At 34.6% G+C, this 22,393-nt stretch overlaps 1 protein-coding gene across 7 annotated transcripts in view; it reads right to left on the minus strand.

Annotated features, from left to right (window-relative positions):
- Positions 1 to 561: 561 nt before the first annotated feature.
- LOC135201093 (KH domain-containing, RNA-binding, signal transduction-associated protein 2-like) overlaps positions 562 to 22,393 on the minus strand; it is a 370,373-nt gene continuing 348,541 nt past the window's right edge. For all 7 annotated transcript variants that reach the window (XM_064229984.1, XM_064229982.1, XM_064229987.1 and 4 more), the window contains 3 exons: positions 18,906 to 18,979; positions 11,461 to 11,556; positions 562 to 7,156 (listed from right to left, as the gene is read on the minus strand). In XM_064229984.1, the coding sequence (XP_064086054.1) occupies positions 11,468 to 11,556; positions 18,906 to 18,979 (163 nt within the window). In that variant the 3' untranslated portion in view covers positions 562 to 7,156; positions 11,461 to 11,467. The remainder of the gene's footprint in view (positions 7,157 to 11,460; positions 11,557 to 18,905; positions 18,980 to 22,393) is intronic.

Consider the following 22,393-nt stretch of genomic DNA (forward strand, 5'->3'; position numbering starts at 1 on the left):
ATTTTGAAGTCTCCTTTCTTTTTTTAAATATTTTAGTAAAATAACCTTCGGTTGAAGTATCCCTCTTAGCATATTAGATATATATGCATATTTAGAAGTGTGTCTGTCTGTCTGATTATATATTCACACAATTATAATCGTGACAAAAACCAAGTAATCCTTATTATGTCAAAAACGTGTGTGCAAAATAGTAAGTTAGGTATTATATATATATAATTCTCTTTTTATATATGTTAGCAGACTTACTTGCGTTTACCGGTTAATATCTGTATATACCATTTTTAAGACACACCATTTTATGATAATAAAAAAAATGAAGATAATCATTTTATCCAGTTTTTATCACAAGTGTTAAAAACACAAAATATTCCTTTAATCCCGTGATGTTAGCATGAAGTAATTCCTTTGGTTTTTTATGCCAATTTATCCGTTAAGAACACAAAAACACCCCCTTTTATATTTTTAAATACGTAGGAAAAATGATGAGAGAGAATACACACGATTATAGTACAAAGTCCATTTAGCAAACACAGGAGGGCAGAACTAATTAAAAAAATTAAGTTACACTGAAAGAGTTTATTGAAACACTTTGATATACAGTCGCAATAGATATATATATATATTCTATGAATCAAACAGGAGTAAAAAAAAGAAAAAAAAAAGAAAAGCAAATTTGAGTAAACATTATGTGAGAGCAGAAAGAGTGACGCCATCGGGGCAAAGTGACCGCTATGCAGTATTGCTATAAGGCTTTGAGTTATCGCAAAAAAGTGTGAACTGCAACATGACTTACTACAGCGCATGCGCATCTACTCCAGGCCCCGATGACGTCACCTTTAAGTATACAACGAATAAAATTGTTTTTTTTTTTAGGATGATTTTAAAGTACCTTTAAAATACACAACGTACTACTCTCTATTAATAAGATTAAAAGGGTTTAACATTATTACATTCAGTAAAGGGAGCACAGGATATAAGCATTGGATTAATTTGATTTTAATGAAAATTTTTATAAGAAGCATAAAAAGGCCTGTTTTGTTTTTTTGTTTTTTTCATAATTCATCCAGCATTCTGCATCACCTCTCTCTCTCTCTCTCTCTCTCAGCTATTTGGGCGTTTTACAAATTATGTACAAGCAGTTTTTTTTTAGAACAAGACTAAGGGAACATGGAAGCAAATACACGGTGGATCAATAATGCAGAATGCTACATTTTGGTTTCCTAGACTTGGGTAATGCATACGCATGTATGTGTGTGTGTATGTATTGAACAACATCATCATCATCATCATACATGCAGATGCATCATAGACTAATACCAGACTGAATCTGTATAATTATAAATGGATTATTAAAAAATTTTTTGTAAACAAACCATAGTGACAGATATCAGTTCATCCGATCCGTTAAAAGCTTGATGAAGAAGACTTTGGATTGAAATTTGAAATTTTTTTTCAGTGCGAAAAAGGAAGGAATTGAAGTGTGAATGGCAGGAATACACACGTCGTATTGATACACGCGCTTGATGTATATATATATATATATAGTATAGACGCTACTCCCCTACTTGCGAACTTTCAGAGGTACGAATCAAAGTGGTCGTCAATTACGAAATGGTGTTTGGAACACTTCCCTTTGTTACTGTGAATTAAATGTTCCGGTAACAATTTACATAAAATTTTATATATGGTTCGATTTAATAATGTACCGTACTCTATATGAAATACCGTACGTATTGTAATCGTATATAGGGTAGTGTCTATTTCAGTATAACTCGCAAGAGTTTGCCGTTAATATACATCAGTGTCTGTGCATATATACACATATTTATACTCAATGTATGAAATACCTTGTATATATGCACACGTTCGTACGTTCATGTGAACCCAATACCAAGAAAGAAGAACGTAGAAATAATGAAAGACGAAAAACAGACCGAAGAAATACGAAAAGACAAGACACAGGCATAGAGAAATGACAAATGATTCAAGAGGACATGAGTGACGCGAGTGAGACATGAGGAAATGACAGATGAGGTCATATAGAGTTATTTTTTTTATTTGTTAAAAAATATCTTATAGGATGATGACATGACAATATTATTTTGTTTTAAAAGGTTTAAAAGTTGAGAAAGAATGCACTTAAGGTTCCTTGTTTTGTTTTTTTTAAATCTTTATATATATAATATATGCTTATTATAATAACATTTATTGTAATGATATGATGCTTGCCATTCAGACAAAATGGCGTCAATGGTGCAAAGCAGCTCAGATAAAAACTATTTACACATTAATTAATAATATTTCTTCCATAGATATATTCTCCTATCAATAAACAAACAGGTCTTATTGTTACAACTATTAAAAAAAACAAATTTAGTCCTTACAGATTCATTTAAAACTTAATAAAAACAAGTCTTATAAAATTCAAAACCCGATTCTCAAAAAAGTTTTTATCAAAAAATTTTTATGAAATTCGAACCAATTTTTGTTTTTTTTTGTTTTTTTATTTTTAAACCGTAGTGCAGAATACGTTTCATAACTTAAGCACCACTATCTACGTGAGTCGAAAAGTTTTTTATTTTTATTTTTTTCTGCCTAATGTCTATTATTATATTATTATTATTCTGTTTAGCACGGACTAAAAAACTCGTTTATAAACTTACCCCTATCAGCAGCTTCTCGGTGGTTGTACAAACAGAAAGAAAAACTAATCTATATCTATGAAACTGATCCAGGTGTTGTGATATTTGTGTGTGTTTGTGTGTAATATATATATATATATATATATATATATATATATATATATATATATATATATATATATTGTATGTACGTGTTGTGTATTTCAGATATATAATATATTTCTCCATTCTCAGAGGAAAACCAAGGGTCAACTTCGTATAATTATTTTCAAGTACATCTCATATGGAACACAAACATGACAATACTCACCATATATAATAAGTTTCTTGGAATGTAAAACAACATTGATTGAACAGCTATTCATTTTTTTTGGTAGTTTATTATTCATAAATAAAAGTGCGAAAATACACACTCACATTGTGCAGTAAAAAGTATATAAGTTATATTTGAATCTTAACAAAAACATGTTTTTTTAAATATATATATATATAAAAGTGATAGTGTAGCAGTATATTATCTTATGATTTCATCTTCAGTCATTGTCGCTTTCTTTTGATATGAACTTATCACCTGTAATGTCGTCAACCGCTTGATGATTTTTTGGGGGGAGGGGGGTGGGTGGGGCAGGTGGCTGTTTGTTGGGAAAAACAAACCCCTTCCTTGTGACAGCCACACTTGATTGCAAAACGTCCTTTATATAAAAATGAATGATAATCTTTCCTGAGGAAAATCTCCAAAAGTTGGCAATTCAAAAACGCGTTTTGATATTGGGTCTCATCAGCCCAGCTACTAATTATATTATTAATAATATAGTAATACCTGTAATGAATGAAGGTTTATGGAAATTCATTTAAAAGGTAGTAGTATTTTATCTTAAAAAGATATATTATATATATATATAGCCCCTGGTTTTTTTGGTATGATCATCGTAGTATAAAAATAGTAAATGGTATTTTTATTTTTGTTTTTTTGAATGATTTGATTGTTCTGATTTTAGAGTCGACTGAATATTAAAAAATGCAGTCGGTCTTAAATAAAGATGTAGTACTCGTGTGTTCATACAAGATTATCTTTCCAGCTGTACAGTAAAGTAAAAAAAAAAAAAAAAGTTCTCTGCTCATCTATAGAGACAATATTCATAACAGTAATAATAATAATTACTCATAATAATGATCAATAACAGTCAAGGTAGTAGCGATAATAATAGGAGTAACGACAGCGGAAGGATTGGTAGTAGTAGTAGTAGTAGTGGTAGAGGAGTAGTACAGGCAGTCCCCGGGTTACGACCGGTTCGGCTTTTGATGTTCCGAGGTTAAGGCGCTTTTGAATTATATTAATCGGAAATTATTTCCAGGGTTACGATGCCTACAACGCTGATCTGGCAGAAGAAATACGACACCAAAAATGCAAAATAATCAATATTTGAATTTTTTTTATGAAAAATGCAATAAGAATGCAGTTTACATAGTTTTGAATGCACCCAACGCATTAAAAGAAGGTTTTCTTAGGATTTTTGACGATGTTCCGGCTCACGACGATTTTCGGCTTACGACGCATCTCAAGAACGGAACCCCCGTCGTAACCCGGGGACTGTCTGTAATAGTAAGTATAGTTATTACTATTCAATAAACGATGAAATCTACGGCTAAGGCTGCATCATATACTGACCTTTTTGATTCAATATTGTAAATGGCTTTTATCATCAATATCTTCCTCCTCCTCCTCCTTCTTCCTGCATCGAAATAGCTACTTGAGAACATATCTCCACCGAGGGGGAAAATGGGATGAAAGAGAAAGGGTTGACTAAAGATGCCTCGTCATTTCTCATTTGTGGCCCATATCCCAGCTTTTTTTAAAAATCTTTGTATACATCAACATTAATAAAATATATTGAAAAATAAAGTTAAAATCAATTTGTATTATATACAAACATACAAGAGGAGTCGTGAAGTGGTAGTAGGAGTAGTAGAAGTAGCCAAGAGAATATTATGAAGGTTTTTTTTGTATCCTTTTTCTTTTTTTTTATACATAAAGAAGACCAAAAAACATATGAGAGATATGACTGGTGTATGATGAAACACAACACCGAAGCAACATAAAAACACATCTTATTCAACATCTGACGATAAAACCTTAATTATTATTATTATTATAATAATATATATATTATTTTCCATTTGGTTCTGAAGCGACTTTTTTGGTATACGCGAATTTAGAAATATTATTCGCCCTACCATAAAAAGCGAGCAACGTCATTCTTCGTGAGCACTGGTAAATTTGATTCTGGCCTCTCCTTGAAGAAAAGCATTAATAGTTTTTTTTTTATATTTGCCAACGCTCAGCATTAAAAAGTATCAAATCCATCTACTTCTCTAATCTACATCTCATAGTGAAAATATACGATATGTTTACTTTGTCTTCAAATACATTATTTGATATATCAAATATTTTTAAGTGGTCAAAAGCTCTGAAGCCAAGTTTGCCAACGTTTCGCGTTTTATTTAAGTTCATGCTCTTGCAAAAAAAGAAAAAAAATTAACAAAAAACTTCGAGTCGAAATCACCACCACCACCACCGAATCCCATGACTAGAAAAGTCATGCACAACGTCTCGTTCTCTCTCTCGTACAGAACCCTAAAAGTTATACATATGTATACGAACTTCAGAACTTCACAATGTCTTATCATACTATTGTAACAAATATTCATAAACCTGAAGTCACATACTTGCAACTGTATCTTGTTTTGTTCATGTCTGTGCACAGACACACTCTTAAGGCTTCATGTAATTAACAGTGTACATCAAATTATATTTACAACAGAAACACAGAACTCAGAAAGACAAACGTGGCATTAGATTTTAGCAAGTCTTGTCTGTTCACTGCTTAGCAAAACCAACAACGGTGCTCATTTCTCTAACCTTCTTCCACATACCATTGGCTTAACAAACTTTTTAAAACATTTTTATCTTACCCACTCGCTAAACAAAGATTCTCAAAACTCCTAAGCGCAACGCTAAGAAAAAAAAAAAGTTTCCTCCGTTTCCTCACAGCAAACTCAAGAAAGTTTCTCAGTCCTAAAATGGAGGAACTGCGAAAGGAGAAACGTTTTTTTATTTTTATTTTGTTTCTCTATTCCATCTACGACTAATAAACCCTACGCTACAGCCTACATTTCTTGTAAGATCTAAAATGATTGCTAACTGTGATAACATTTTTTTCAAGTATCTTTTAAAGCTAATGGTATTCACTAACATGCTTAGCTAAATCTCCCTTTATTTCTATTGTAAACATCATTGTTTCTCACATACTTCCTGTATATTACCTTGAAAGACTTCTGCAAGACTCTTTTTGAAGTTCATTTTGATGCCTCTTTGTCTGGGAAGTGGTCGAAAACATCTAAGTGAAATACGTAGACTACACGGAAAATTTCAGGGGAGGGGTGAATGTAACTTACCACTACATAATTATAAATTCCATTTCGCAGCATCAGCACAAAATGCAGCACAAGACAGAGGGCGCGCGCGCGCGCGAGATTGAAATGTATTTTTGCAGGTCCTTCCCTGTTGTCGCAACATGATGGTGGTGGAAGGCAGCATTCCAGTGAAAATATTGAGAAATGAATCGGAAATGAATTCAGATTGCCATTATATCATTCTGTTATCACCAGAATGTGAATTATTTTTAAAAACTTAAATCTGAAGGACCCCACAGCAGAAACAATCAGTAGTTACCGTCGTCATCATCATCAACAGCCAGGGCAAAGCAAATTAAAATAATACACACTTGACTATCAGATTACAAAGCAAAATCCATAACGTGCGCTGTTCTGTCAACACTAAAAAACAAATCATGTGAGAGACTACAAACATTAAAAGTATGAAGATAAATACTATATATGATCGTGGTCACTTTGGAACAACCTCCATCACAAAAAATGTACGTAGACAGAAAGAATTAAAACAGGATAATCGACTACAACACCACTTCTTCTTCTTCTTCTTCTTCTTCTTTTTCTTCTCGTGTCCCTTTCAGGGTCCAACGGTTGAACTCACAAAAAAGAAAAATGCTGGAACATAGTTTTCTCAGTCAATTTTCAACCATCATTTTTTCCTTGGTGGCTCTCTCTCTTCTCTCTTCTCCTCCTCCTCCTCCTCCATGTGAGAGAAAGAGATAGGCAGATACTTCACTTCAAAAGCTTGTCGTCAAAGACTTTGTCTAAGGAAAGTGACACCTTGTGGGGGGTTGGGGGCGTGGGAAGATTTTAGGGATTTATGTGCAAAAAGATATATATATAACGAAGCTCTCTTTTTTCCCTCTCTTCTTCCCTATTTCATAATCTTCTTCACTCCATGGCATTAGAGATCTCTCCTTATTTGTGAAGATGGAACAGTGATGGTAAGGCTATATTAGGCCTACGTAGTATATACGGCTCGTGGCGGAAGTGACCACAGTTTGCCACCTTTGCTGCACCAGCCTTCTTCAAAGCTCCATCTCGCATGTCGCTGCTGCTATCTGGAATTGGAGAGGAAAAAAATCAGCATTTTCTTACATTATTCAAGTTGTTTCAATGCAGGTTAACTTATTCCATACAGGCAACTTGTCATAACTTATCAATTTCGATGTTCATCACTGGACAAGCTATGTTATAATAATGGACACACCCTTGGAGACATCATGAAAAATAACTTCCATTATATTTAATATTATTACAACTTGAGGGAGATACTTGAGGGTCAAACTATTCGTCCCACAAGGCAAATTACTAGAGTATCCTTTTCTCTCTCATATTGGGTCACCTCGGGCTAAGGAGGTAATGGTGACCCCCAGTTTATCGGTTGAACACTAAACTCAATTCAACTTGACTTTCTATGCACTAGCAGATATTTGGCATAATTCTTTCTTGCTTGCTTTACTGCCACTTTAATTTAATAAGGCATATCATTATACTCACTCAATTGTCAATGTCTGGTGAAATTTTTTCGTTTACAATTTGTTTTAAAAAAAGGCTTTCACGGTTGTTTCATATTGGTTAAGGCAGCATTAAAGAATTAGTTTTAGTCTCCGTATTAACCAGAAAAATCTGCTTCAATTTTAGAAATTAATAGTTAAAATTTTGAACTAAAATTGTTCATATGTATGACAGACCAAAAAACTCTGCTTTAATTTTTATTAAAATTTATATACTGTTGATATTTAAAACTTAAACTTATTCATACATAGCAGATTTTTTTGGTCTGTTATATATTTTAAAAATGAATACTTAAAATTTTAAGATAAAATTGTTTATACATATAACCGAGATAAAAAAAATCTTGCTTCATTCAAACTGTTGTATCATGTTTTCTAGGCTATGCCCAAGAAGAGGCATCAACAAACATAGGTGACAATCAGGGGAAAGTATATTGATTCCCGAAAGTCAGGGGACAGTATATTGATTCCTGAAAGTCAGGGGACAGTATACTGATTCCTGAAAGTCAGGGGACAGTATATTGATTCCTGAAAGTCAGGGGACAAGAGCATCCATCCCACATATAAAAGCTACACACTACTTCAAGTGCATGGAAATATGAAGGTAAGTGAAATGAGGTTTTGAACAGATACCCTCGCAGTGGAAAGGTTTAGAGTAAACGGCAATTATTAAAACTCGACTGAATCATTGGTGGTAGTTTGTTTGAAGAACTGTGAAAACTCTAGTACTGAATCACTGATACTTTGGAGAACCAGGTGTGGTTCAGGCTTAAAATCTAATATCGAGAAACGATAAAATGATTGTGATATATTATATTCCTTTATGTACACTTTTTTTTTTAATTTGTAAGGCTGCTAATGTATAAATAGGAGACTATTGTGATTCAAGATTTGGGTGAAATGACAAAAAAAAAAAAAAAATAAAAGAACACACTTTACTTACAACTGTTTCAAAAGTAAGAATGAAGTACTTATAACGGTTTTAAAAGTAGGAACGAAGTACTTATAGTGGTTGGTTTCCAAAGTAGGAACGAACTACTTATAACGATTTCAAAAGTAGGAAAAACGAAAAGACTTGTAATGGTTTCCAAAGTAGAAAGCGAAACTACTTATAACGATTTCAAAAGTAGGAACGAAGTACTTGTAATGGTTTCCAAAGTAGAAATGACACTAAAACGCCCATACTTATAACGATTTCAAAAGTAGGAACGAAGTACTTGTAATGGTTTCCAAAGTAGAAATGACACTAAAACGCCCATACTTATAAAGATTTCGAAAGTAGAAACGAAGTTCTCATAACGGTTTCCAAAGTAGGGACGGAGTACTTATAACAGTTTCAAAAGTAGGAACGAAGTACTTATAACGGTTTCCAAAGTAGAAATGACAATAAAACGCCCATAATATAACGGTTTCCAAAGTAGGAACGAAGTACTCGTAAGGGTTTCCAAAGTAGGGACGGAGTACTTCTAACGGTTTCCAGAGTAGGGACGGAGTACTTCTAATGGTTTCCAGAGTAGGGATGGAGTACTTACAACTGTTTCAAAAGCTGTAGTGCCACTAAAATGCCCAAGTCTGTTAATTCAACTGATAAAACTTTAGAATACATCTTTCTTATTTTAGTGTAATGGCAAGATAAAAGATACTATTGATCAAGTCTGGCAGGTCTACCTTGGCGCGTTTCTGAATCAGAAAGTTAGTAGGTACCTATAACATATACTTTACATAGTTTAATGACAACGATCAAATCTGGCAGTGATGCCCTTGTAGAGTTTTAATAGGCGTATCTGAGTTACAATCCGGACACAAACTATCTCTGAACTAATAGGTCTTTATACATTGTACAAACAATTCCAGCTACATTCAAATTCAGACCACTAAGTTAGGATCTACTTCAGGTAACACGCAATTGATTCCTAATGAGTAACTTGAACGAAGTTACAAACTCTAATTACTGTTAAGTTTATACATTAGTCTCAGTGACTGATTTAGAAGTGGTTCCGTGTTAAAAGGACTTTTATTATTTATTTATTAGTTTCTATTAATCATTTTAGTTGAAAGGAGTCAAAATCCGGTTATAGTTTCGATTTATAAAGATTTGAATATATTTTTCTGTATTTGCTAATGAGTCTTTTTGTCGAAGCGTCCATTAAAGTAACTTTTTGATGACGAAAATTATTGCAGAAGAGTTTAACTTGAATAAATATATATGTTATATATGCATTTTAATATATATAGATGTGTGGATAGATATATATCAATGTTACCATGGCACAAAAAAAAAAGGGTTCGTTTGCTTTGGGTTTATAGTTACTGTTTTTCTTCTATAATTTAAGAGCTTCAGAAACATAATGACAGTTTCTACAAAACTGTGATAAGCATCTGTTCAATTACCTCTGTTTGTTACAACTTTCAATTCGTTATGAAAATAGGGTCGTTATAAGGAATGAAACTTCAGGAAGCATTGCTCTGGGAGAATCAAGCACAGAAAATGGACATATATTGAAGAACAAAAGGACAACAGGAAACCCTACCAACTAAGATTCCCTTCCTCTCGGGCAATCGACCTCCGAGCCGTTAATTGAAAGTCAATATTTAATTATATCAACGTTTTATCCTGCTCTTAAAAATTCCTTGGTTATATTTAAAGACTGAGAAATATAACGAATGAATAATTAAATCCGGGGACTTGGCGAGGGAATCTGCATAGAAATGAATCCATTAATAAAACACGACGCAGCCTTTGGGGGTCGCGGCTGCAGATTATATTATATATACTACATTCTTTCGGCGTAAGGTCGGTTTTCCAATTCGCGACTCTTGTCTCTGTAGACTTGGCGAACGAGCGAACAAAAGGATAGGTGTACAGTCACTCGTATAAGTTCATGGATGTCCGGGTGCTTGGGAGATTTCCATTTCACCCCTTTCTGGATGACAGGTGCCAGGGAGTGCGAAACTGGCCAAATGTTCAACTACCTAACTATGGGAGTGCGAAACAGGAAAAATTGTTCAACTACCTAACTCTGCTGTAAAAAGTTTCGGTTTGTGCCTGTATTAAGTCACTATACAGATCCGTTGTCCAGAAAGGGGTTGGATGGAATTCAGCTTTTTGCCCGGAGACGTCCATGAACTTGTATGAGTGACTGTATTGAACCCGTAATCGTTAAAATAGTTGTTGGCTCAATACTCTACCATACTATACAGTTTGCCACAGTAATCTACTGCAATTTGTCACAGTAATTTAATGGTTAGAGCACTTTTGTGCATAGAATTGGCAAGGTGAATTGCAAGTTTAATATAAAAATAGTGATTTTTAAAAATTAGTAAAATTACTTAAGGATTTTCAAGGATTCTCCAGAGACCACTAAAAATATTAGAGTTAATTTTTAAACGAATTACATTTACTGAATTGTTTTCCAGAATGATTGCTGGAAAATCCAAAGGTAAAACATTTGGAGTCTCTCTTAATCTATGCAAATGTGTGAAGTTCTAGTGCACTTAATAAATCTAAAGTCCTTGACATTTAAAATGATCTGGTGTTTTGTCCCAGATTCTACTCAAATTACAACACTAATTTCATTAAATTTATATTCATATTGCAACACTTGATTTCATAGCGCATTCAAAGTATGGATTTGAACCAACAAAACGTGTGGCCCTTACCAGCCTCCATACTAAACCTGTCAGAACTGAATGTTAAACAAAACCAAGATGTTATTGAAGGGGGAAACTGAAAGGAAACAAAACACCATCCCTTACAGACCACAAAGGGTGAATAGAAGCCGGGAAAAATACGAGTAAAATAACAACAAGTAACAACCAGATGATAAAGAAAGCATAGATATACGTACATGATTGTTAACACTGAAACCAACTGATACCAGATATCTTTGTCTGCTGTGGAATGTGGTCATCGTCCAGCTTTCGCCGTTTTCCATTCGAGTGTCCTGAAGAAAACGGGAAGTCGAAGGGTTAGCGTGAATTAGGTTTACTTTAGGATACCTTAAATTTTTATTTTTTTACACAGAAAACTGTAATGGAAAAACATAAACGGGCATGCTTTGGTGACCTGTAAAAAAATAAGTAGTTTTGTTAGAAATAAAAGTTATACATACGTACTTAAATATACGTACTTTCCTTTGATGAAGTATATTATGCACAAGATCTTACAAAATAACCAAAACTGAAGAGGAAGAATTATACATGAGTATAGTATACACAATCTCCTTTGGGGTGCACATTAAGTACGTGTACAATTAATTCATGAAAGGAGTCCAGTAGCCTTATGATCCCAGTTTATTTATAGACTGCCCCCCCCCCCCCTTCCCCCTCTCCCCACCCACCCAGCACCCTGCTAACTGTAATTTGGTTGATGGATTATTTCCCCTTTTATGTTTTCCTCTTGATGATGATGTGTGTATTCGTCCCGTTAAACTCAAAACGCAATAAAGTAACAGTAATTCCATCACCATCTATGTTTGCATCGAATATATTAAGACCAGTCATTAGCTTTTGTCCAAAAATCATAAGAGAAAAACAGCCCATAACAGTTTGCATTCACATCAGAAACGAAAAATTTACGATACAGACTGTGAATGGTGGTAAATAAGGTGGAGTGGAACATAATGACAATAATGAAAAAGTCACTAAGCAGCGTCATGATGGAAAGTGTTACAAGGAAAGAAAATTCCCCCGAATAAATAAATGGCCCCCACAAAACAAGAGAGGCCACGACGACAAAACAAAAAGGGGGCAGTAAAACCAGTAAATAGAACAATCACAGAGGAACAAAGGCAGCAAGGGAGGCGAAAGGGGAGAGAGAGAGTGAGAGAGAGAGAGAGAGAGAGAGAGAGAGAATAGGAATGGAAAACAAAAGATAGAAAGTAGTGTGACAAAGCAAACAAGAGTTCACCCTTGTCTGTTTCCCTCTTGAATGTCCATCGCCCCTCTTTCTCTTTTAAAATTCTATTTGTTTTTTTGCCGGAGAAAAAATGAGAGTTGAAGTCAAGAGTAAGAGTATATATATAGGAGGTAGGTCTCTGTGTGTAAGTTTGGCTTTCATGAATAAATTCTTGGGATAGGAACCTCTCTCCCATCTAAATGTTTGATTCAAGTTCCTGTTACTTCAGTGGTCTGACGTTGACCTTTGTATAAATTTTACTTGAGGTGGATTGGTATTCATAGATGCATACTTTGAGGAGAATTTGAAGTTGTTGTGTACACAATTCCTGTCTCTGCTTATTATACCTTTTGGCCCACATTCCTGTCTATTGATTAGATTAATAATTATATAACACTGTCTTACTTCTCTTATTGATGTAAACTAACTGTTTAATCATTCTACTTTATCAATAAATATTGAACTTAAAGCGATCTAGATTTGACAATAGATATTCTTCATAAGGTGAAAATTCTACGCAGATAATCTCAGTGCTCAAAACCGACACATCCCCTCCTATTTTCATACGTTCTTACCTTTATGATTTCAGTTACTCTCTGCAATAAAGTGGAACTCGTCGGAATGTGTCTTCATGAGAGGGAGTGATTGGCTTTCATGCTGTAAAATCGCTTTCAAAATTTTTAACAGCTTTCATGCAAGTCCCATCTACATGATTACATGGTTAGTTGAAAGGTGTCATTACCAACGATATCCTAACAGTATAGCTCTTACTTTTTACGACGGAAAGTTTAGTCATTTATCCCTGAAACTAACTGTTAAATTAACAATCGGTCTTATGTATGTAATGTGGCAATGCTTTTACGTAATGATCACAGCCAGGGAAATCCTAGGTGGTATTAGTTTTGTATAGGCTAACTCCCCCTTTCCAGAGAAATATATGCCAAGAATTGGAGTTAAATTTATAAATACTCTGGCAATCAGTCTGATTTGTGTAATATGGCAAAGCTTTCACGCAATGACCATAACCACGAAGCTCGTCAGTATTAGTTTAGTGTTGGTTAACTACCTCTTACTAACACCTAAAAAAATCTACCATGTACTGAAATTGATTTTTTAGTAACAGTGGCAATATTGACTTTTATATTTTTATTCATTGGAGTATTCCATATCAGTTGTCTGCATTTGATTTAAGTGATATTTTTATTTGCAATTGATGTTTGCAAGAGTTTGTCGTTCGTGCATTCTCATAAATTTAAAATTTATTTTGCAGTCTTGCATTTTTGTCTTGCATTTTTTCCCAAGTAAATTAATTTATTTTCGTTTGCAGATTGGCTACAGGTATTGATATACTCACATAGGTAAATATACGAAGTTTCTATTTGACTATCACTTTCAAGAATGACTTGACAACTGGCTGCACTGGTAAGAAGAATGAAATGAAACACTGAAATTGTGATTTTGCCTCAAGTGAACGGAGGAAAGAGAAGAATATTCTTGGAGAATCATTCTATCAAGAGAACAACCAAAGGAAGGTAATAAAGGTTCCATCTCCTGAAGAATACAGTACCACATAAGAGGAGAACATTCATATGGAATTATCCCAAAGAATAGCCTTATGAAAGGCTTAACACAAGATGAGAACAGAAGACTACTAAGAATGAACAGAAAATATGACAGAACAGTAACACATCATAAAGAAGCCATAGCAATAATCTACGTGAAATCAAGTCTCAGAAAGGAAACGTACTGCAGAGGTTAATGAAGAGAGAGAGAGAATCTCAACAGAGAATGAAAAAGAATGAATAAATTCAAACAACCAAAGTCGTACAATAGCAGAGCAACCTCAAGGTAGAATGTCACAAGAAAACACACTTGGGAAAAGGTCCCTCAAAGAATATGGAAGTGATGAGGGAATGATCTCGTGGGAAACAAAACACCCTAAGAAGAGGGGGATTTAGCCCCACAAAAGTGATCAGAAAAGTCTAAAGGAAAAGGCCACTAGGACGACAGTGAGCAGCAGTAAGAGGTAATGAGGTTTTATAGAAAACAGCCTCAAAGTGAACGGAGAATGAGGAACAGCACCTAGAGAATGATATGAGAGAACAAAACAGGCTAAGCAGCTTCAAGAAGGTTGTCTCACAGTGACGAGGAAAAGTCCTTTTGATGAGTAAGGAACAACAACAACGCCACTGACACAATTGAAAATAAAACAGCCGCAGTAGTGGAACTAGCGCTTAAGAGAACAGAAAATCCTTGAGAGGAAAGTGGCCCCTTGAAGAGTACAAGGTAATAAGAATATATTACGGAGAATAAAACAGCCTCTGGGGGCTTAGGTTCTTAACCTTCTGGGGAACAGGAAAGCCTCCAAAGGTTAAAAAGCCCCTCAAAGAACATGGAACATTGAAAATAGGAAATGAGATCTCACTGAACAAGACAGACTGGAGAGAGAACATCTCAAAGTGAAAAAAAAAAAGTGTCTCCAGAGAAAAAGGCATTTCAAAGAGTAAGGAACAGAACTGAGAAAAAAAGACAACATGATAATACAGGTTCTGCCTCAAAGAGAAGAAAAGCCGAGAAAAAAAGCCTTTCAATGAATAAGGAAGAGTAAGATAGATGGCATCAAAGAGAACAAAGCACCCTGACGCAAGAGGAGTGGTTCTCTCAAAGTGAACTGACAAGCCACACAATGGAACAGTGACGACAAAGAGAAAGGAGTGGCAACAAGAGAGACTTCTAAGAGAAATGAGCAGCAACAAGAGGGATGAAAAAGAGAACCGAGCAGCAATAAAAGGGACGACAAAAGAGAAACGTCCAAAAGAAAGGAGTCGCAATAAGAGGGACAACAAAGAGAACAGAGCAGCATAAAAAAGGATGACAAAGAGAAAGGACTGATGAGAAGATGGATGACATTGAAGGGCAAAAAAGAGAACAGAGTAACAACAAGAGGGAAGACATGAGAAAGGAGCAGCGACGAGAGGGATGACACAGATGAAGGAGCAGCGATGAGAAAGACGACTCGAGAGAAAGGAGCAGCGATAAGAGGGATGACACAGATGAAGGAGCAGCGATGAGAAAGACGACTCAAGAGAAAGGAGAAGTGACGAAAGGTACGACAAAGATGAAGGAGCAGCGACAAGAGACGACACAAAGATGAAGGAGCAGCGACATGAGGGACGACACAAAGAGAAAAGAAAGGAGCAGCGACAAGAGAGGCATAAGAGAAAGGAGCAGCAACAAGAGAGACGGTTCAAGAGAAAACCCTCCAAAGGGCATATGCCATTTGGAGAGGAGGACAGTGTAGTCTTTCAATCGGGGCATAAGTAAACTGGTTCAGACCGATAAAGATAAATAATCATTAAGAATTTTCAGTTTGTTTTAAAGAAAGGATGTTATTCCAAGAATGCAATAATCAAAAGTGAGTAAAATGTCTGCAAAGCAACAACCACATAAAAAGAACAGAGAAGTCTTAAAGAAGAAATTGGCTGTAAATAGTAAAATCGGGTAAAAATAATAAATGTATTATTAAGTTTAAGTATCTACCGTTGATAAATGTCTGTAAACACAAAAATTAGACAATACTAGGTGAAGACAAAATTACCTTTTGATGAACACTTTAACTACTGAAAAATAACCATTAAAGAAGACAAAAGATTGATTTATTCAAAACCTATTTTGATGGAGAGACTAACCACAAGAAAAATCATTAATGAAGACAAGAATTTTATAATAACAGTTTCAGAAGAACAAACTAACCACAAGGAAAAAATGCCACATGATAAATGAAAGACAAGAATTGTATATAAATACCTTTTGATGAATACACTCAACACAAGGGAAAAAAACCGATTCGAGAGTAAGACAGGCGCTTAAATAAATAACACAGAGAAGAAAGCGATCGTAAGAGAGATCAGGGTAGAGAGAGAGGGCCATTACAGTTGCCAAATTAAGCGAAGTCTATTGACTCTCTCTCTTTAGCCAAGGAGACTTACAATTGGGCTTTATTTAACCCTTCTTGGGATTAAAAAAAAAAAAGAATAAGAGTGAGTGGGAGAGAGGCAACAGGTGAGGAAAAGACGTGGGAGAGAAGATAAAAAGGTTTGGAAAACGGAAAGAAGTGGAAATAAAAAAAGAATGTGAGTCATGAATGATGGTAATAATTGGTAGCAGAAACTCAGGGAAGGAAAAGATGTGAGAAACGTTTTGAGAGAAAGGAAGAAGAGGAAAAAAAAGAATGCTAGTAAAGGACAATTGTTAATTGGGGAAGAAAGAAGATATGTATGTAGTGACGACAGAGCAGAGAATGACCAAGATTAGACGAGAAAGCGCAAGGAGGTGCTTATGGATGCAAAAAATGAGTAAATCTCTAGACAAATTGAAGGAAAGGTATCCAAGTGGTTATTATTAGGTAAGAAAATGCTGAAATTGCCGAGAAATAAGGTGTAGATGCAAAATCTGACGAAATCTCTGGACAAATTGAAGGAAAGGTATCCAAGTGGTTATATTATTAGGTAAGAATATGTTGAAAATGTATAGAAATATCACTTTATTTCAAGTTAGAATCTTCCTTTTACCGTTACATTATTAAAATGGGCTAAATATTTTGCGAACATGACTTGAATTACATATTTAAAGCTTAAAATATTTAAGAAGATAAATTACATTTGCTTGAGAACTCGACAAACCCAGTGGCCAAACGTTTATGATATTGTCATATTCAGAGTATTACAAAAAATTTTACAGTTACGTTGATTTTAACATTTTTAATAAATATACAATTTTATAGTCACGATTTCAAGTTATTCCATTACTTGTAAATCCTTTAAATAAATGCATCTCTAGCCAAAAAAAAAAAAAATCCCCATGACTTCTCTGAGCTGAAACTTGAACAAATTTTAATGGTGATGAAAAAAATAGTTTTTTTTATGCCATTTGAAAGAGGTGAAATAGAAAAACAAAAGCATGTCCACGTCCCTTACCACTGACATACACGAAATTTAATATTCACCTAAAAAAAAGCTAAATGAGAAAACCTTACAGCGTGGAACAACGACATGAGATGAAACTACAACATGAAATTCACAAATCAAACTATAATCTATTGTTAGTGGAGGAGGACACACTTTTTTTAAGTCTAAGAAACTATATTTTTCAACCTAGAAAGCATCAGGAGGTCAGAAATCATCAAAAACAAAGATAAGATTCAGTGGATATAACAGATCCTGCTAAGATAAATTCCAGTAAATATAAACTATTTTTCAAATAATCTCAAAATTAATTAGGTATGTTACAAATACTTTGAGCTTTGGGGAAATATGTTAAAACGTTACTGTAAGTGGGGCCAACAAAGCAAAAATTGGGGTAAAATTGTGTTTAACAAACTTAAGTGACAAATAGTTGACAAACTGAGTCCACTTACTACGTGACAAACTAACGTCACAAATCTTTGTCAAGATGTGATAAATTGAGACCACGTACTTGAGCAAAACAAAAAAAAAGCATTCAAACTATTTCACAAAGTCGAAAAATATAAATGAAAAAACTAATTTATGAAAACAAAACAATTCATTTAATAGGGAAATTGACAAACTGACAAGACAAAAAAAAAAAAAAACTCAATTCATGAAATTATCAAAGAAATAAAACAAGTATTGAATTACCTCATGTCAGTAAGAAAAACCATCTCATGAAACAACCAATATAGAACCACAAACAACCGAATTAAATCTGTTAAGTCAGCATGCCTTCAAGTTAATGCTAAACTACCAATCGGTTAAGTTGCAAATGAAACGAATAAACACACTATTTCCATCTGAACATAAACATAACCTGTATATATTATATGCTCAACTTGAGACAAAAATAACCACCCAAGTTAAGCAGAAAACACTGGTGATATTTTTATATATTTTCATATAAAATATCACCAATGTCAATGAAAAAATGTTAGTCTTGAAACCAACAAATCATGTAATTTTAAAATGTACATAAAAAATACCAATTTAAATGACAAAATTGTGTTCGAATTGAATTAATTTAGTCTTGAAACCAACAAATTATGTTTTCAAAAATCAATCATGAAACTTAAATTGGGCCAGGAAAGTTTATGAATAAGCCAGAATATTTAACGTGTCTTCAAACCACAAATTAAATTTTTAAAAAGTCGACTTCCATACAAAAAGTTCCAAAAAAGATCATTTTAAATGTTAAAATATCAACTTACATAAAAAAATTTCTATTTAAGTATTCAAGATCATTTGTCTTAAAACCAGCAAATTACAGTTGAATTCGACTATAAAACTGAAATTGGGCCAGGAAAACTTATAAGGACTTAGGTTAGAAAAACAGAGAAATGGGGTCACCCCAAAACTACCAGGTAGGGCCGAGTAGAGAACTTACCATTGACCACTGATGTTGGGTCATATTCTGTTTGTAAATTTGCTACTTCAGTGTAGTCCTCGTAGAGCGGCATACTGCAAAGCATAATATAACAATTAACATAAAACATACTTAAAAGTCTAATTAGCATCTTCCACTATCCAAAAATATGAGAGTATTTTCACAAAACCTCCAAGAAGGAAAATTTAAATTGTTTGAGGTCCTAGATCAGACATTGTTAACACATTTAGCTCATTTCAATGGTTGAAGACTTTGACTTGTAAATCATTGCGTGTTAAGATCAACGGGAAACATTAATATTAATATATGACGAAGCAAAAGCATCTTCAGTTGTCTTAGTAAACGAATTAATAAGCATCCAACAACTCAGTTAATTTGTTTAACAAATTGTAAAAGGACATTTACGTCTCATAAACTGATTATTCTAGAAAAAGGCCAATCTACCAATTCTCTCTAATAAATGCATTTAAGGTCACCACTGTGCTATCATTTTCAAGTTTTAAAATGTCAAATATATTCAATACAGTTGTATGATTCGTTAAAATAATTTTGTGTCAAACTCCAGCATGCTGCCAAAAATAAAATTAAAAAAAAAAATCTCTCAAAACTCACTACCATGCAGAACTTGTGCCGTGATTTTGTAGTCAAATTCACTCTTTATAGATTTGACACACAATTTATTTACAAGAGTTGAACCCAAGGAAGGGTTATGCATAGTATATGTATATATATCTCATCCAGTTGGTATGTTCATACGCATTCTTAAAAAAAAAAACTTACGTACAAAAGTTACCTTAGGAGCTGATGATGATATTGAAAAAATGTTGAAATATATATAAATAGAAGATGAGCCGAATAAAGTTCAAGAGTATAGAGGTGATAAGATGTTGAAGAGAATCATCACAAATGAATCCATGTCACCACATTTGCACCCCGTTGCTGAATAACCACTGGTTCCATGCAACGTCAAAACACCATACGAACAGCACACAAAACCACAATTTCAAACCATCACTCAATCAATCACTATATCACCATATCCTCAAGGATAAACCAGTCTGGAGAAGCCAATGGAGGATTATTTACCAACCATACGAAAGCAGCAAGCCTCAAATACTGGTATAATAGATTCACACCACCCGTGAATCTGATGTCTAGGCCAGTCCCTTACGACGCTCCTGATTGGCTGTTGATAAGCCAATCGCAGGGCTGGAAACTCTCCTCAGCCTCTCTCGAGAGTTCACATAGGCAGGATGTATGTTCCACTTCTCCTGAGGAATACTTTCGAAAGACGTATCCCTCAGGAACTCTCTAGAGAGACTGAGGAGAGTTTCCAGCCCTGTGATTGGCTTATCAACAGCCAATCAGAAGCGTCGTAGACATTGGAAACATGGGTGATGTGAATCTACTATAGTAGAGTTTTTAATTTTAAAAAAATATATAAGATTCGACTAAATGTCACAAATTTTATTCAGTTCCCAGATTCTACAAACTTGCTGTTACTATAGTATACTTCAGATTCCAACTGGCCTGGAATTCCAACTTACAGGATTCATATTCAGCTTAATACTTAGGAATACACAAGTGTAAAATTCTTAAGTTTAAGCTTCGGGTTCCATTTGAAGCTTGATTAAGCTTTTATTATTTATTTTCTGACGCAATATGAACAGCCCATTTTGAGATCAAATGAAAGAGGGATTAGGACTCCATATTCGCCCTGATAACATTTAACAAACTTATCATACATTACTGTGACATCGTCATACCATCTGACACTGAGCCACACGACACCGCAAACCAAGACTCATATCTGGCCTGGCACGAAAATGCTCCACGCCTGACACTGAGCCACACGACACCGCAAAATACTAAAAATCTGACACTGAGTCAAACGTGACACCTCAACACAAGGCCCATACTTGAGCTAGCTAGAAAATGCTCCACATCTGACACTGAGTCACATGACACCGCAAAACTAGACCCTACCTTTTCTGACACCACAGGACAACGTATTTGACACCACGCATCACCATACTTCATCTACAACAATGAGCACCATATGCTTTGAAAGCTTGAATGTCAAGCCAGGGGCACCTATATGGGATAGGGTTCATCTGAATATAATAATAATAATAATAATAATAATAATAATAGTAACATCAAGACACAAAATCTGGCTGGAGACCACAAAAAACAGCCATCTGAGCCAGGGGAAAAAATACCAAGAGTGAAAGAAGCTGCAGACAAACAAATTGTTCCTGTTTGAAAACTTGTTTGCAATTAACATACACAAACGGCGAAGGAAGTTAAAGATTCAACTTCAGAAACACAGTGCAGTGCAAAGTGTTCGTTTTTATTTCTTGTTTTATTTTTATTTTTCTTCATTTAATAAATAAATTTTTCTTATTGCGTTATAGCTGTAAAGGGACGGTGATTTGCGTCACCAAATACCAGGCTTTAGAATCTTCTTCCAAATTCTGTACTCTTTTTAAATACTCTCTCTCTCTCTCTCTCTCTCTCTCTCTCTCTCTCTCTCTCTCTCTCTCTCTCCACTTAATTTCGAGCCTGAGACCCCACTCTCTTTCACAATATCAAATCGAGTTTTCTGTACAGCATATAGTGCTGTATGGAACTCTCGGCCGCTGCCCCATAAAATAAAAACTACTGAGGCTAGAGGGCTGCAATTTGATAAGTTTGATGACTGGAGGGTGAAGGACCCACATACCAATTGGCAGTCCTCTGGCCTCAATACTTCTCAAGATCTGAGGTTGGACAGAACACAAGCGTGGACAGACAGGCAAATAGCCATCTCAACAGTTTTTCTTTAAGGAAAACTAAAAAATCCAAAATCCAGTCGTGACTGGAACAAGGATCAATAACCAGCCAGTACGGGTAGCGGTTGAATAGCACTGATTAGGTCCATTACAAGTGGATTATTAGGGATTAGAAACGAGATTAGACGGTAGAATTCACAGCGTGATTTGCATATGCTGTGATGATGAAAGGGGAAACTGGAGCCGATATTGGAGGGTAAAGTCTGCCGGCCATTTTTGGGTTTATAGGTTTGGATAATAAGACGATTATGAAAACTGTGGTATATCTTTTGCTCTGCGACTAACAGCCTCACTTGAAATGGATAGCTCGCGCAAACACAAACGCACTTACATATATATGTATATGTATATAGATATATATATATATATATTATATATATATATATATATAGGGGGTATATATTATATATATATATATACATACATGAAATTATTCGAACTACAAATGTCCTTTAATATGTGATTCGTTCTACCCGAGACTTGTTAGCTGAATCGATGACGTCACTCACATCCTGATTTCTTCTCTGTCCGCTGGGCGGTGGGTTGAACCCACGAGAGGACGAAATTATCAACTAAAAAATTCCCCTTCGATTTACATATAAGAAAATATATCGGTTCCGAGGTAGAGCGAATTAGATATTAAAGGACATTAGT

The sequence above is a fragment of the Macrobrachium nipponense genome, chromosome 27 (assembly GCF_015104395.2).
Source record: "Macrobrachium nipponense isolate FS-2020 chromosome 27, ASM1510439v2, whole genome shotgun sequence".
In the NCBI taxonomy this organism is placed as follows: Eukaryota; Metazoa; Arthropoda; class Malacostraca; order Decapoda; family Palaemonidae; genus Macrobrachium; species Macrobrachium nipponense.